Genomic DNA, 17,940 nt, shown 5'->3' with positions numbered 1-17,940 from the left:
ATGCGAGAATTTGGCCTGGTTGTCTTCATAGCCTAAACACCCGTAGGTTTCCCGCAATTTATATATTTCTACAGTTTCGATTTGGTTTTAGTCATTTCAATATATATAAATATATTTTTTATATATATATATATATACACAGTACCAGTCAAAAGTTTGGACAGTAATTTCAACAACAAACAAATATTTAACTAGGCAAATTAGTTAAGAACAACCAGGGAACAGCCTTGTACAGGGACAAAAGTACATATTTGTACTTTGTGAGCTCAGGGATTCGATCCAGTAACCTTTCAATTACTGGCCCATCACTCTAACCACTAGGCTACCTGCCGCCCCATTCAAGGGTTTTTCTAAATTTTTTACTATTTTCTACATTGTAGAATAATAGTGAAGACATCAAAACTATGAAATAACAGAATTTGTTCTTAACTGACTTGCCTAGTTAAATAAAGCTAACATTTAAAAAATGAGGGTCTGATTCACACAGTCTCCTCTGAACAGTTGATGTTGAGACGTGTCTGTTACTTGTGAAGCATTCATTTGGGCTGCCATTTCTGAGGCTGGTAACTCTAATGAACTTATCCTCTGCAGCAGAGGTAACTCTGAGTCTTCCTTTCCTGTGGCGGTCCTCATGAGAGCCAGTTTCATCATAGCGCAAGATGGTTTTTGCGACTGCACTTGAAGAAACTTTCAAAGTTCTTGAAATTTTCCGCATTTACTGACCTTCATGTCACGCCTGCTCCCGCTCTCCCTCTCTGGCGCTCGAGGGCACCAGGCTGCCCTTCGTTACGCACACCTGTCACCATCATTATATGCATCAGCGCTCACTGGACTCCTTGACTTTGTTGATTTCCCCAGCTATATCTGTCTGTTCTTCCAGTGGTTCCCCATGTCAGCATTAATGTCGTTGTGTTTTCTTGTCCAGACGCTGTCCTGTCCTGTTCCATGTCCGTTGTTAATTAAATGTTCACTCCCTGTACCTTATTCTCGTCTGCCAGCGTCGATCCGTACAGAATGCTGACACCAATATGTGAAGCATCAGGGAGTTTTTGTTCTTTTGTTTTTGTTGGTGACGTCGGCGGGGGTGCCTCAGCTGGCTCGTCTGGCTTTTACGCCTTAGCTGGCTCGAGAGGTTTTCTTGCCTTGGTTGGTTCGGCAGGTTCCCATCCCACGTCACACCTCAGCCAGTTCATCGGGCTCCCATGCCCCAGCCGGCTTGTCAAGCTCCCACGCCTCAGACGGATCATCGGGCTCCCACGCCTCAGCCGCCTTGCCGGGCTGCCATGCCTCTGCCGGCTCGTCGGGCTCCCACGCCTCAGCCGGCTCGTTGGGCTGCCACGCCTCTGCCGGCTCGTCAGGCTGCCACGACTCTGCCGGATCGTCGGGCTCCCACGCCTCAGCCGCCTTGCCGGGCTGCCACGCCTCTGCCGGCTCGTCGGGCTCCTGCGCACCTGCCGGCTTGTCCAGCGCCTATGTCTCGTCCGGCCCGTCAGGCTCGCCCAGGTACTGTCATGTCTGCTCCCTCTCTGGCGAGATGTAGAAAATAGTAAAAAATAAAGAAAAACCCTTAAATGAGTAGGTGTGTCCAAACTTTTGACTGGTACTGTATGTATATATATATATACACACACACATAGGCCCACCACTTGGGAGCCAGGCACACCCACTGAGGAGCAAGGCACAGCTAATCAGAATGAGCTTTTCCCAACAAAAGGGCTTTATTACAGAAACAAACTCCTCAGTTTCATCAGCTGCCTGGGTGGCTGGTCTCAGACTATCCTGCAGGTGAATAAAAATGGATGGGGAGGTCTTGGGCTGGCGTGGTTACACGTGGTCTGCTGTTGTGAGGCCAGTTGGACGCACTGCCAAATTCTCTAAAACAACGTTGGAGGTGGCTTATGGTAGAGAAATTAACATTCAATTCTCTGGCAACAGCTCTGGTGGGCATTCCTGTAGTCAGCATGCCAATTGCACGCTCCCTCAAAACTTGAGCCATCTGTGGCATTGTGTTGTATGACAGAATTGCACATTTTAGTGACCTATTATTGTCCCAAGCTCAAGGTGCACCTGTGTAATGATCATTCTGTTTAATCAGCTTCTAGATATGCCACACCTGTCAGATTGATGGATTATCATGGCGAAATGCTCACTAACAGGGATGTAAACACATTTGTGCACAAAATTTGATATATTATATACAATTTGTGTGTGCATGGAACATTTCTGGGATCTTTAATTTCAGCTCATGAAACATGGGACCAACACTTCACATGTTGCATTTATATTTTGTTCAGCGGCATTATGTTTGACACCCCTTCTTTAGCCTCTCTGCATCTCTCTCACATTCTCTCTCTCTGTCTCTCTCTCGCTTTCTCTCTGAACCTAAGGCCCTTTAACTTTGTACATTCATAACAGTCCAAAAAACCTCTTTCTTCTATGAATTGATAACATATTTCCAATCAATATAACCATATAAATATGATTCATTAACTGAACATCAATAATATAATAATGATTAAAAAAAAATTTGATTAAACTTCTAACCAGGTCCAAAGTGTTATGTTGAACAGCCAGAAGCCCAAATATATATCTGACCATGTGCTTGTTGCGTCAAGTTGATATCTTTGGGTTCTGAGAGGGAGCCAGAGATGTTTGGCAAGTGGATGTTGTTATCAGGTCCACAACCAAACGGGCACCCTCCAGGGGCCCATAACCCTTGTAGAATTGCAGGAAATTAGCTTTAAAACTGCATAATTTTCTCTCAGCCTAATGGCAAAATGTGAAGAATAGTATGATATACTGTTTCTCTCTGTCCCATGGCAAAATGTGTAGAATTGCAGAAAATGTGCTTAAAAACGGAAAAATTATCTCTCTGCCCCATGGTAAAATGTGTTGAAATGCAGGAAGTTAGCTATTTTCCCCCCCAAAAAATATGTTTTCCTAAAAAAAAGGAGGTAGGTGCCCCGGGGCCCCAAATGTGGTAGTCCGGCCCTGATCATTCAGTGACACTGACACTTCTCACTATTTGAGGTCTGCATGCGACTTGTGTAATGTACCTTGTACATACACTAATAACAGTGAAGTGATGCCACTGAAGGCCCACTGTAGAATAATGTGAATGTAAGTGGTCAGGTGATGCCACTGAAGGCCCACTGTAGAATAATGTGAATGTAAGTGGTCAGGTGATACCACTGAAGGCCCACTGTAGAATAATGTGAATGTAAGTGGTCAGGTGATGCCACTGAAGGCCCACTGTAGAATAATGTGAATGTAAGTGGTCAGGTGATACCACTGAAGGCCCACTGTAGAATAATGTGAATGTAAGTGGTCAGAGAGGAGCATGAGGGGTGTGGCTGTATTTTGCAGATATAAAACCAGTAAGCCTAATAAAGATGTCTCAGCAACTGAGCTCTGATTGGAGAGAGTGCAGACTGCGTCTCTGTTCCTAATGTCTCTGTAAGTCAATAACCAAATAACCATTACCACAGGACTCTCTGTAATGACCCAACGGGACACAGGCCAGAGAATGATGTGATTACATTCATCATGAAAAACATCAGCCTGTCTCAAGGGAGAGAGAGAGAGTGAAAGAGAGTGAGAGAGAAGAGAAAGAGAGAAAGAGAGAAATAGAGCAGAGAGAGAGAAAGAAAGAAAGAGAGAGATCAAATAGAGCAACGAGAAAGGGAGAGAAAGATGTACCTGGTCTAAAGGTTACATTAGCACTGAGCCAAAGATCAAAGTGCACTAATGAGTCTAGTAATGTGGGGCGGCAGGTAGCCTTGTGGTTAGAACATTGGGCCAGTAACCGAAAGGTGACAAGGTAAAAATCTGTCGTTCTACCCCTGAGCAAAGAAGTTAACCCACTGTCGATTAAGGCAGCCCCCCGCACCTCTCTGATTCAGAGGGGTTGGGTTAAATGCGGAAGACACATTTCAGTTGAAGGCGTTCAGTTGTACAACTGACTAGGTATCCCGCTTTCCCCTCCTTAATAATGTTCCCCTCTCCTGACGTTCACTACATGATCAAAAGTATATGGACACCTGCTTGTTGAACATCTCATTCCAAAATCATGGGCATCAATATGGAGATGGTCCCCCCTTTGCTGCTATAACAGCCTCCACTCTTCTGGGAAGGCTTTCCACTAGATGTTAGAACATGGCTGAATGGAAGCAAGTCCCCACAGCAACGAGAGCATTAGTGAGGTCAAGCACAGATGTTGGGTGATTAGGCCTGGCTCGCAGTCTGTGTTCCAATTCATCCCAAAGGTTTTCGATTGGGTTGAGGTCAAGGCTTTGTGCAGGCCAGTCAAGTTGTTCCACACCGATCTCAACAAACCATTTCTGTATGGACCTTGCTTGTGCACAGGTGCATTGTCCTGCTGAAACAGGAAAGTGCCTTCCACAAACTGTTACCACAAAGTTGGAAGCACAGAATCGCCTAGAACAGGGGTTCTTAAACTTTTTCAGCCTGGGACACAAATTAGAAATTCTGTGTATTTCTGGCTACTAAGCTTAGGAAAATATGCAACTATACGTAAATATCGGAACATTTCATTGCCCTTATGCCTAAAAAAAAAAAAAGCAAAAACAAATAACAATGAAATACCCATAAATATATTTTCATGTTTATTTTCCCCCATTAAAAACACTCTTACATACCTGTCTAGGTTGGAACTAATGCTGTTAAAACACAAGAAAAATTTCATTCTGAACTGGAATAAACAGATTGATCACATCACACAGATGAATAACAGAACACACACAGGCTTTTTGATAGTGCAACCCTAAGTAACAGTACAGATAAAACATTCTGGCTTACTGTACATCTTACTGTATAAATTATTGTTGATAGAAAGTCCAGTTTGGAATCTGTTGCTCTTAAAATATATATATTTTTATTCTGAACTGGAATAAACTGATTGATCACCTAACACAGATGTAGACCAGAAAACAAGTTGGTTGAAGTTTTCAACAAGCATGTCTATTCTGGGTTCAGTTTTTGACTGCAACACGGAGGTCATGCTCAGCATTGAGTCTGTTCCTGTACTTGAGAACCCTGACTTGCATAGGTATGTGGTGCCAAACTGGATCAGAACATCTACTGCTTTCTCAGTCAGGCAGGAGACTGCTTCCTGCTGCAGATGAGCAACCCAGAACTGTGTGAGTGTTTTCCTCAAAAAGCATCTTGCTTCAATCAGTTTATTCCAGTTCAGAATAAAATGTATTACTAGTAACAGCAACAGTTCCAACCTAAACTTGTTTTCAGCAATCATTTCTACAGTAAAATGTACAGTAGGCCTGAATTTTTCATCTGTACTGTTTCTTAGGGTTGCACTATCAGTAGCTAGTTAGCTTGCTTTGGCTAACGTTAGCTATTAGCTGTGTAACGCTACAAGGCCAGGGGATTGTTTGAAAGAGAAACTCACATCTACTACTATGAGAGATAGTACTCCCTTATTTCTGCTTTTCTGCTTACCTGTTATAAAATGACAATGCCTTGCTAATTGACTTACTTTTTCACTTTCGAAGCACTGTTTCCTGAAGCATTCTACCCTGTTCTGAAATAACTCCCTGTTTAACGTTACTGTCATGTTGTGTCAGGACATGTCGTTTTATTAATTTGGTTGTGTCGAGAGACTCATTACTAAGCACTTCCCCACACAAAACAGATTGTGGGCACTCCTCGATATTTCTCAAAGTTTGTATGAAAGAGACAAAAAGTCATCACTGTATTTGCGTTTCATGACGATTGAGCTGAGTCAGAACTTGTGGCTAGCATGAGTCCATTTACTGAATTTTCTGGACTTTAAATAATACTTTTAAGATCAATTGGATAAAACAATTCCTAAGAAGATCCACTTCTATCTGGAATTTTATTCCTCATCGTGTCTTCTCTACTTTTGGTGGCCTTAACTTCATGTTGTTGTGGTGCAATTATAATATTGACAAAATTCCAGTGAAACTTTCTGCTTTTCATCGGCAGGTTTTCTTGTCATGGTCCTTAATTTATAAACACAATTTTTCTCCACACAGATATTATATATGGAATAATCGGGATATATTGTATAAAAATACTTTGTTTTTAGAATATTGGTTCTGAAATAATATCCTATTGGTGAGCCAACTGGTAAATGCAGAGGGTCTTTAACTCAGGTATAAGGAATTCTTATCACTTTACAAGGTCCCTGTAACACCTAAAGATTTTGCAATTGTTTTAGACGCCATTCCCTCAGGTGTTGCTCTGTTATTCAGGAACGTGTCAAGACCTGACCCTCAGAGCCTACCTTCCATTGACCCTGTTGACTCATCAGTAGGAAAGATTTGTTTCTCTTTTGGTCCATTCAACAACAGAACGATACGAACCTTGTTTCAGCAGGATGTTGTATCTATACCTTATGTCATGCCTTATTGGAATGGATTTATTGATAATATCTGTTGGGGAAAAGTTTGGATGTTGCCACACACATACCTACTTGTTAACAAAATTAAGGAAGTTTCCTTTAAAATTATTCATAAATATTATCCTGCCAACCATTATATGAAGAAGTTTAAGGAAAACATCAACTCAAATTTCTCTTTTTGTAATGACCACCCAGAAACAGTGTTGCATCTTTTTTGGCATTGTATTCATGTAAGAAAACTGTGGCAAGACATCAGTAGATTTATAATTGAACACATTTATGAAGATTTTACACTATTGTGGAGAGATGTACTGCTTGGATTCTTTACATACGATAAAAATAAGCTGAAACATTTTTATGTAATTAATTTCATTATTCTTTTGGCCAAATTTCTTATTCACAAATGTAAATTTACTAACAAAAACACATTTTCTTACCCTACAAAAAGAAATTGAACTGTATTTTAAGACAGTTAAATACTCTACTAACAAAAAAGCTGTTAGAATTGTAAGTTTATGTATGTCCCTTTATTAAGGTCCTTGTGTAATTGTAATGTGATATTGTACCCCCTAGCTCGATTGTCCATTGTATATCATCTATATATACTTGTGTTCTCTTATGTACTTTCTGTTTTGATTTGTTGTTAATAAAAAATAAATAAAAAATATATATATATATATATATTAAAAAATAGCATGAGCCCATTTCATGATAAATAGCATGAGCCCATTTCATGATAGCGGTGTGTGATGGCGAGTGGGAATACCAAGTCAGTGGCTTGAACGACAGCGCTGCAGCGTGTGGGTCGCGGAGTGATCTTCAAGAAAACTGCAGAAAAAAGATCCGGTAAACAGCGAAGCACATGGGCATCTCCCTCTACAACCTCTCCCCAAACTGAGCAGAGACCGCTGATAAGCAGAGAGTGCACTGAACGGAGAGCGCCGTTACACTTGTCCAAATTAATTCAATTAATGAAATAATTATACATTTACGTCGCGACCAACCATTAACAGGTCCGCGACACATACTTTAAGAAACGCTGGTCTAGAATGTCATTGTATGCTGTAGAGTTAAGATTTTGCTTCACTGGTCACATTGGCAGTAAACCTACCCTAACCAGAAACCGTGGATAGATGGCTGTCAATGTTTGTCTATGGAGATTGCATGGCTGTGTGCTCGATTTTCTATACCTGTCAGCAACAGGTGTAACTGAAATAGTCAAATCCACTCATTTGAATGGGTGTCCACATACTTGTGTATATATAATGTATCTTCTACTTATTATGAGATTAATCTCATCATTGACAACCCAATATTTCCACTGCTGATAATATGCTATGTGTGCATACAGTATCTGCTCATTCTGCAAAGGTATCTGGCACGATCAAATATCAATCTACTAATGTTCTATTGTAATTACTTAGGACTTTCATTATATTTCTTTAGGGGGTAGATCAGCTTTAATATTGCAGATAGTTTGTAGCTTCCATCAATGCAATTGTCTGCATATTTTCCAATCCCCCATTTTTTGGGGGGGTAAATATATATATATATATATATATATATACATATACACACAAACCCACATATATATAAACATACATACACATACATATATACATATTTAAAATATATATATTTTCCTTTATTATTTCCTGCAAACCCTACCACCCCTCCCCTAATTGGAGTAAACTAATAAACAATAACACTTATGCTTCTACTTCCAGCTTATATATGTACATTTATGTACATTTTACAGACACAATCTATTTTACAATAGTTATATTTTGTTTGTTTTTAGTCCTGACCTTCATCTATTTCTGATGTCCATACAATTTGATTTCTATTTGCCATATATTTTTAATTGTGCTATTTTACAAAAGTTCTGAACCTATATACATTTTACAGACACTGTATATTTTACAATTACTTTGGACTATCCTGGAGTAGGCTACAATATGCAGTGTTATCAAAAAAGGACATCTTAAAACGGGATCAGCAGTAAAGGTTTGGTCACACAGATTGAGGATGTGAATACAGTTGCCTACTCAAGGCCCAAAGGTCATTTACTAGGTAAAAGTTGAGTGGGAGCACATTCTCTCTTGTACAGTAGCCTAATGACCTGGAGAAGAAAGGCAGAGCATGATAATATGCATACAGTGGCTTGCGAAAGTATTCACCCCCATTGACATTTTTCCTATTTTGTTGTCTTACAACCTGGAATTAAAATTGATTTTTGGGGGGGTTGTATCATTTCATTTACACAACATGTCTACCACTGTGACACAAACAAGAAATAAGACAAAAAAAAAACAGAAAACTTGAGCGTGCATAACTATTCACCCCACCCAAAGTCAATACTTTGTAGAGCCACCTTTTGCAGCAATTACAGCTGCAAGTCTCTTGGGGTATGTCTCTTTTAGCTTGGAACATCTAGCCACTGGGATTTTTGCCCATTCTTCAAGGCAAAACTGCTCCAGCTCCTTCAAGTTGGATGGGTTCCGCTGGTGTACAGCAAGCTTTAAGTCACAGCACAGATTCTCAATTGGATTGAGGTCTGGGCTTTGACCAGGCCATTCCAAGACATTTAAATGTCTCCCCTTTAACCACTCGAGTGTAGCTTTAGCAGTATGCATAAGGTCATTGTCCTGCTGGAAGGTGAACCTCCGTCCCAGTCTCAAATCTCTGGGAGACTGAAACAGGTTTCCCTCAAGAATTTCCCTGTATTTAGCCCCATCCATCATTCCTTCAATTCTGACCAGTTTCCTTGTCCCTGCCGATAAAAAATGGAATGGTGTTCTCTGGGTAATGAGAGGTGTTGGGTTTGCACCAGACATAGCGTTTTCCTTGATAGCCAAAAAGCTACATTTTAGTATCATCTGACCAGAGTACCTTCTTCCACATGTTTGGGGAGTCTCCCACATGCCGTTTGGCAAACACCAAATGTGTTTGCTTATTTTTTTCTTTAAGCAATGGCTTTTTTTCTAGCCACTCTTCAGTAAAGCCCAGCTCTGTGGAGTGCACGGCTTAAAGTGGTCCTATGGACAGATACTCCAATCTCTGTTGTGGAGCTTTGCAGCTCCTTCAGGGTTATCTTTGGTCACTTTGTTGTGGTGCCATAATCTTTCCATTTTTTAATAATGGATTTAATGGTGCTCCGTGGGATGTTCAAAGTTTCTGATATTTTTTTATAACCCAACCCTGATCTGTACTTCTCCACAACTTTGTCCCTGACCTGTTTGGAGAGCTCCTAGGTCTCCATAGTGCCGCTTGCTTGGGGGTGCCCCTTGCTTAGTGGTGTTGCAGACTCTGGGGCCTTTCAGAACAGGTGTATCTATACTGAGATCATGTGACAGATCATGTGACACTTAGATTGCACACAGGTGGACTTTATTTAACTAATTATGTGACTTCTGAAGGTAATTGGTTGCACTAGATGTTATTTAGGGACTTCATATCAAAGGGGGTGAAAACATGCACGCACCACTTTAACTATTTTTTTATTTATTTTTTTCATTTCACGTCACAAATTTGGACTATTTTGTGTATGTCCATTACATGAAATGCAAATAAAAATCTATTTAAATTACAGGTTGTAATGCAAAAAAATAGGAAAAACACCAAGGGGGTGAATACATTTGCAAGGCACTGTAGTATTGTAAGAAGCAGCAGGTGATGCTGCAGTGATTGTTTTACAGTTGATTATGTCAGTGACCCGCTGTCCAGCTCTCTCTGATAAAGACACTCAATTCAATTTAAATTTAAATTCAAAGGGCTTTATTGGCATGGGAAACATATGTTTACATTGTCAAAGCAAGTGAAATATATAATAAACAAAAGTGAAATAAACAATATCAAATGTACAGTAAACATTACACTCACAAAAGTTCCAAAAGAATAAAGACATTTCATGTGTCATATTATGTCATATACAGTGTTGTAATGATGTGCAAATAGTTAAAGTACAAAAGGAAAATAAATAAACATAAATATAGGTTGTATTTACAATGGTGTTTGTTCTTCACTGATTGCCCTTTTCTTGTGGCAACAGGTCACAAATATTGCTGCTGTGATGGCACACTGTGGTATTTCACCCAATAGATATGGGAGTTTATCAAAATTGGATTTGTTTTCAAATTATTTGTGGGTCTGTGTAATCTGAGGGAAATATGTGTCTCTAACATGGTCATACATTTGGCAGGAGGTGAGTAAGTGCAGCTCAGTTTCCACCTCATTTTGTGGGCAGTGTGCACACAAAATGTCTTCTCTTGAGAGCCAGGTCTGCTTTTGGCGGCCTTTCTCAATAGCAAGGCTATGCTCACTGAGTCTGTACATAGTCAAAGATGTCCTTAATTTAGGTCAGTCACAGTGTTCAGGTTTTCTGCCACTGTGTTTAGGGCCAAATAGCATTCTAGTTTTTTGTAAATTCTTTCAATGTGTCAAGTAATAATTTGTTTGTCTTCTCATCATTTGGTTAGGTCTAATTGTGTTGCTGTCCGGGGGCTCTGTGGGGTCTGTTTGTGAACAGAGCCCCAGGACCGGCTTGCTTAGGGGACTCTTCTCCAGGTTAATTTCTCTGTAGGCGATGGCTTTATTATGGAAGGTTTGGGAATCACTTCCTTTTAGGTGGTTGTAAAATTTAACTTCTCTTTTCTGGCTGGTATCGGCCTAAATCTGCTCTGCAAGCATTATTTGGTGTTTTACGTTGTACACAGAGGATATTTCTATTGTCAAAGATTCACTTGCGGGTGAAGCACATTCTAGATAACGAATCTGATAACAGTGATTCTATTCTGACTAAACAAGCCACAGGGTTCTTTAAAAGCCCATCCCTCTATCCCTACATCCCTCTGTTCCTCCACCTTGCCATCGCATCATCAATTCATCCCTCCATTCCTACATCCCACCATCCCTCTGTCATCAGGCAGCGTCTGGTAATGAGTGTTTAATTAGATGGGCTGTTTCAATTATCAGCCAGCCAACAGTAGCACCAATTACACTACATATTATACAACCCATTGGGGTGGATACTTGCTTAAGTAGCGGCATACCTACAGGGTGAATATGAACTCATAGTGTAGCAGTATACCTACAGGGTGAATATGAACTCATAGTGTAGCAGTATACCTACAGGGTGAATATGGCCTCATAGTGTAGCAGTATACCTACAGGGTGAATATGAACTCATAGTGTAGCAGTGTACCTACAGGGTGAATATGGCCTCATAGTGTAGCAGTATACCTACAGTGTGAATATGAACTCATAGTGTAGCAGTATACCTACAGGGTGAATATGAACTCATAGTGTAGCAGTGTACCTACAGGGTGAATATGGCCTCATAGTGTAGCAGTATACCTACAGGGTGAATATGAACTCATAGTGTAGCAGTATACCTACAGGGTGAATATGAACTCATAGTGTAGCAGTATACCTACAGGGTGAATATGGCCTCATAGTGTAGCAGTATACCTACAGGGTGAATATGAACTCATAGTGTAGCAGTATACCTACAGGGTGAATATGAACTCATAGTGTAGCAGTATACCTACAGGGTGAATATGGCCTCATAGTGTAGCAGTATACCTACAGTGTGAATATGAACTCATAGTGTAGCAGTATACCTACAGGGTGAATATGGCCTCATAGTGTAGCAGTATACCTACAGGGTGAATATGAACTCATAGTGTAGCAGTATACCTACAGGGTGAATATGAACTCATAGTGTAGCAGTATACCTACAGGGTGAATATGAACTCATAGTGTAGCAGTATACCTACAGGGTGAATATGAACTCATAGTGTAGCAGTATACCTACAGGGTGAATATGAACTCATAGTGTAGCAGTATACCTACAGGGTGAATATGAACTCATAGTGTAGCAGTATACCTACAGGGTGAATATTAACTCATAGTGTAGCAGTATACCTACAGTGTGAATATGAACTCATAGTGTAGCAGTATACCTACAGGGTGAATATGGCCTCATAGTGTAGCAGTATACCTACAGGGTGAATATTAACTCATAGTGTAGCAGTATACCTACAGGGTGAATATGAACTCATAGTGTAGCAGTATACCTACAGGGTGAATATGAACTCATAGTGTAGCAGTATACCTACAGGGTGGATATGGCCTCATAGTGTAGCAGTATACCTACAGGGTGAATATGAACTCATAGTGTAGCAGTATACCTACAGGGTGAATATTAACTCATAGTGTAGCAGTATACCTACAGGGTGAATATGGCCTCATAGTGTAGCAGTATACCTACAGGGTGAATATGGCCTCATAGTGTAGCAGTATACCTACAGGGTGAATATGAACTCATAGTGTAGCAGTATACCTACAGGGTGAATATGGCCTCATAGTGTAGCAGTATACCTACAGGGTGAATATGGCCTCATAGTATAGCAGTATACCTAGAGGGTGAATATGGCCTCATAGTGTAGCAGTATACCTACAGGGTGAATATGAACTCATAGTGTAGCAGTATACCTACAGGGTGAATATGAACTCATAGTGTAGCAGTATACCTACAGGGTGAATATGAACTCATAGTGTAGCAGTATACCTACAGGGTGAATATGGCCTCATAGTGTAGCAGTATACCTACAGGGTGAATATGAACTCATAGTGTAGCAGTATACCTACAGGGTGAATATTAACTCATAGTGTAGCAGTATACCTACAGGGTGAATATGGCCTCATAGTGTAGCAGTATACCTACAGGGTGAATATGAACTCATAGTGTAGCAGTATACCTACAGGGTGAATATGAACTCATAGTGTAGCAGTATACCTACAGGGTGAATATGAACTCATAGTGTAGCAGTATACCTACAGGGTGAATATGGCCTCATAGTGTAGCAGTATACCTACAGGGTGAATATGAACTCATAGTGTAGCAGTATATCCTGCAGCTTAACAGAGCAGTACCTATAGAGATCAGTAACTGGAGGGGCCTGCATGCAAAAGCATCACATTCCTCATATTCGGAGGGATCTAGAAAATAAAAATAAAGAAGAGGAGAAGGAGTGGGAAAGGAGGAGGGGGAGAAGCAGTGGTGGAGAAAGAGGAGGAGGGAGAGGAGGGTTGTTGCTGCAGCCCCAGTACTAGTGCAGCAGAGGGAGAGAATATATGCGTGTGTGTGTGTCTGTGTGTGAGAGAGAAAGAGAGAGAGAGAAACAGCAGACTGACTGGCTGTGTGAGACTAACAAATGGTTGCCATGCAGCAGGAGGGGGGAACGTGCTTTTGGAGGGAGAGGTAGAGAGACAGAATGATAATGAAGAGGAGGAGGAGGAGGAGGCAGGGGACCTGATGCTGAGCCATCTGACCAGCAGATGGGGGTTAGTCTTGTGTATCTAATGAGAGGACTATGGATGGAGAGATAGGTTTACAGATGGAGGGATGGACGAGGGAGGGCTGTGTGTGCGTAGCGTGCTCTAGGAAACAGCAGTTCTCCAGTAGAGACAGAAACAGAACAGCAGCAACAGGTCGGAAAGCATGTCACGACAGCCTGTCGTCCTGCTGCCTACCTCTTCTCTACCCAACCACATCACATCTTCTGTCAACAGCACATTATCTATCTCTCTCTCTCTACCTCTTCTCTACCCAACCACATCACATCTTCTGTCAACAGCACATCATCTATCTCTCTCTCTCTCTCGCTATAACTCTCATTCTCTTACACTCTCTCTCCCACTATCTTCTCCCCCTCTCTCTCTCTCTCTCTCTCTCTCTCTCTCTCTCTGATCCCTCTTTCTCATTTTCTCATCTATCCCTCTCTCCCACTATCTTCTCTCTCTCCTCTCTCCCCCCCTCTTCCCCACCCCTCTCTCACTTGCCACCTGCTGCTCAGTCATACCCCAGGCAGAAAGAGGCTAGTGTTGGTATCGTATGAGAGGTCTGTGAGGAATGAGGACTGCTCTGTCTTTTCTCCTTTCTGTTATCATGTGTTGTCAGTCTCCATCACCTCCTTTTGTGATGAGATTACACCATCTGGCCAGCTGCTCCTCACAACAAGCAACAGGTACAGAGGCTTTCTCCTTATTATATTATGCATCACAATGCATGTGTGATGTCAGGTTTTTGTTTGATATCCTATCGCTTATATGGTTTATGCCATGATGCATTTTCATTTAGTTATGGCATCAATGGAGAATAAGTGGAATTGAATTGGACATAGGCTTTGAACCACATGTTATTGTTGTGCGGACTGTGTGTTTTTGATGTTATGACTGAACGTTAGATTGTCGTATATCTGTCTGTCTTCCTCTGTCTCTCTGGTGTGTATGTCCATGTTAGCGGTCTGCCGACTTCAGTTATGTGTAGGATGAACAGAGAAGCTGGAGCGTGTGGATGTTTTAACGTTGTGTTTGATTAGATATTTACAGAGGAGCTATTTATAGATTACTATTTATTAATGTTTAATTTCATTCAGTTCAATCATATGGATGTCCATTGGGTGGTTTCAATATGTACAGTTGCCAAAGTAAATCATTTATATTAAATTGTATGTTATAGTAAATTATAAACAGTACAGGAATTTCATCTCCTTATGGGATCCTTTTATGACAAAACATGCAGATATACAGTGAACAATCTAAGGTAAACGATTCCAACACAGCACCAACCCCCCCCCCCCCCCCCCTTCTTCCTCTGCTCTCTCTCTCTCTCTCTCTCTCTCTCTCTCTCTCTCTCTCTCTCGCTCTCTCTCTCTCTCTCTCTCTCTCTCCAGGTAGCATGCAGGCTTCTCCCCGTCTGGGCGTGTGTTCACCATGTGAAGCTAGCTTCCTGCTATGAGCGTGTGTTCACCAGGGTCATATTCATTAGTGTACACTGTAGCAAAATGGAAAACAAAAACAAGTGTTTCTCATTGGACAAGTCCAGGTAGTCCCCCCCTGTTTCAGTCCGTTTTCTTCAGTTTGGTGCTAGTGAACACCACCCATGTGTAGCCTCCATTATAACCACTCCCCGACTGCTATGAGTGACAGTGAAATGCTTCTCAACTCCTTGATCCTGTCGGAGCAGAAGGCAGCATTTGCCTTCATAGGGATGTTGCTGCTGGTCCTTGGCCTGCTCATAGTCCGGTGTTTCAGGATCCTTCTGGACCCCTACAGTAGCATGCCCTCCTCCAACTGGTCTGACGGGATAGAGGGGCTGGAGAAAGGGACATTTGAATACGCACTGACCTAACATAGAAGGATACACACATCACATACATTGATTGCAGAGGCATGTATGCACGTACACAAGCATGCACACAGGAACGAGTATGCATTCATGCACGTGCACGCAGAAAACACACACACACACACACACACCACACATTAGATCCCAGCAGCCCCTGAAAACTGGAATGAATGAGCTGAAGTTGAAGCTGTTTCTGTGAGCTTTTACTGAAACTGTCCAGCTCATTGTCTTAGGTAGGCTTTGCTTTCGTCGTTCGAGGGACTACAGCGTCACGTAGGACTGACGCCACCTGTGGAAAGACAATGCGTTCCACATGGGTAACATGTTGGTATTGAGCCTGGTTAGAGAGGCCGCAGAGAACCATGCCTGTGGAAAGACAATGCGTTCCACATGGGTAACATGTTGGTATTGAGCCTGGTTAGAGAGGCCACAGAGAACCATGCCTGTGGAAAGATGGAGGTCTCAGGGAAAACCACCCATCTAGGGATTCATTTGGAGAAAGATGAGAACGGACTCATCCTGATCCTGATTCAGACAGGAGTAACATGGAGGAGAGGATCCCATCTTTCACATGGCTCTGCTCTACACAACAATGTACGGATGGAAACAGGGTAAGACAAGGATACCATACCAGAGCTAATCAACCATCAAAGTGCTGTTTGCCTGTCATCCTAATGGATTGTTGTGTAGTAAATTAGGACGGTCCTATAGAACAAGATTGTTATATTACAGTAAGACTGATGTTGACTGACCAACATTGTTCTCAGTTTCAAACTGATGATGTTAATAATGTTGATGATGATGGCGAAGATGAGGAGAAGGAGGAGGATGATGATGATAATGATGATGATATTTTTTTAATTTACCCTTTATTTATCTAGGCAAGTCAGTTAAGAACAAATCCTTATTTACAATGACGGCCTACTTGGGCCAAACCCGGACGACGCTGGGCCAATTGTGGGACAATTATGCGCCGCGCTATGGGACTCCCAATCACGGCCGGATGTAATACAGCCTGGATGATGATGATGATGGTGATGATAACATTGATGATGATGATGATGATGATGGTGGTGATGATGATAATAATGATGACGATGATAACATTGATGATTATAATGATAATGATGATAATGATGATAATGGTGATGACTAGTGCATTACATGTGTGTCATGTTCTTTTGTAAACCTACTGACCTGGCAGAGAGATACTATGTCTGCACTGTGATTTTTCTGGACATGGTGTACGGAACTGTTTCTAATCAATGCAACAATGGTCTTCAGAGTGAGTACTGTATGTATGTACTGTTGATGAGAGAAGAGAAGAGAAGAGAAGAGAGGAGAGGAGAGGAGGCTGTCATCTCTGAGACAAAGGTTTTTAACTTGGGAGAGTCTGTCACTGGCTGTCTGCTGAGGGAAAGGTTACTGGGATAATGATGGCGGAGGAGTGTTTATCCACACTGCACACGCCTCACCCTTCCTCACACCTCCTGCCCTGCACAGTCTCATCCCCTCCTCACCCATCCTCCCCTGCACAGGAGTCCCTCTCTCACCCCTCCTCACCCCTCCTCCCTTGCACAAGACTACCTCTCTCACCCCTCCTCACGCTTCCTACCCCTTCCTTCCTCTCCTTTATCTACTCACCCTTCCTCCTCCTCACCCATACTCACACCTCCACACCATCCTCCTCACTCTTCCTCACTCCTCCTAACCCCTAGGAATGGAGGAGAGAGCCCTCACCCAGACAGAAACAGAATGTTCATCTCAGAATGTTCATCTCAGTGCTGTGAACCTGCCTTACTGTGACCTATGGGTTTACGTGCCTTTGTTTAGAAATATTTGCCCATGTGTGTGTGCACATGCTTGTGTGTGTATCTGTGTGTGCATGCACGTGTGTGTGATCATGCGTGTATGTGTGCGTGCGTATGTAACGATGACTGATGATGGTGTATCTACTCACCTGTTGCTCAGAGCCAGAGGAAGAGACAACTCATTGCTGTTGGAATAAATCATGTCAAATAAAAACTACTTCATTTAAACAAATTCATTATTAATGCTTCCTGTGTCTACAAAATATATGATAAAACAATTCACACATCTATTCAATCACTTGTAGTCTTGAATACTAACATTGAAGTGATTAATGCATTACTGATATATGGACTAAAACGGATACCACAATGGCCCTCAAAGAACTTCACTGGACTTTATGCAAACTGGAAACCACATATCCTGAGGCTGCATTTATTGTAGCTGGGGATTTTAACAAAGCAAATTTGAGGAAAAGGCTCCCGAAATTCTATCAACATATTGATTGTTGTACTCGAGCTGCTAAAACCCTCGACCG

At 41.7% G+C, this 17,940-nt stretch overlaps 1 protein-coding gene and 1 long non-coding RNA gene across 2 annotated transcripts; both read left to right on the top strand.

Moving 5' to 3' along the window:
* On the top strand, nt 1-1,540 carry LOC129845890 (sericin-1-like). The gene is made up of 2 exons (XM_055913815.1): nt 1-18; nt 1,160-1,540. The coding sequence occupies exons 1-2, from the start codon at nt 1-3 to the stop codon at nt 1,538-1,540; spliced, it is 399 nt and encodes a 132-aa protein (XP_055769790.1).
* Nucleotides 1,541-15,599: 14,059 nt separating this feature from the next.
* Nucleotides 15,600-17,636, top strand: LOC129845891 (uncharacterized). The gene is made up of 2 exons (XR_008758140.1): nt 15,600-16,204; nt 16,475-17,636. It is a non-coding gene; the product is annotated as an uncharacterized LOC129845891 (long non-coding RNA).
* Nucleotides 17,637-17,940: the final 304 nt, after the last annotated feature.

Source organism: Salvelinus fontinalis, unplaced genomic scaffold (assembly GCF_029448725.1).
Source record: "Salvelinus fontinalis isolate EN_2023a unplaced genomic scaffold, ASM2944872v1 scaffold_0397, whole genome shotgun sequence".
Lineage (NCBI taxonomy): Eukaryota > Metazoa > Chordata > Actinopteri > Salmoniformes > Salmonidae > Salvelinus > Salvelinus fontinalis.
The sequence above is the reverse complement of the archived record's forward strand: the minus strand, read 5'-3'. Positions and strand labels throughout refer to the sequence as shown.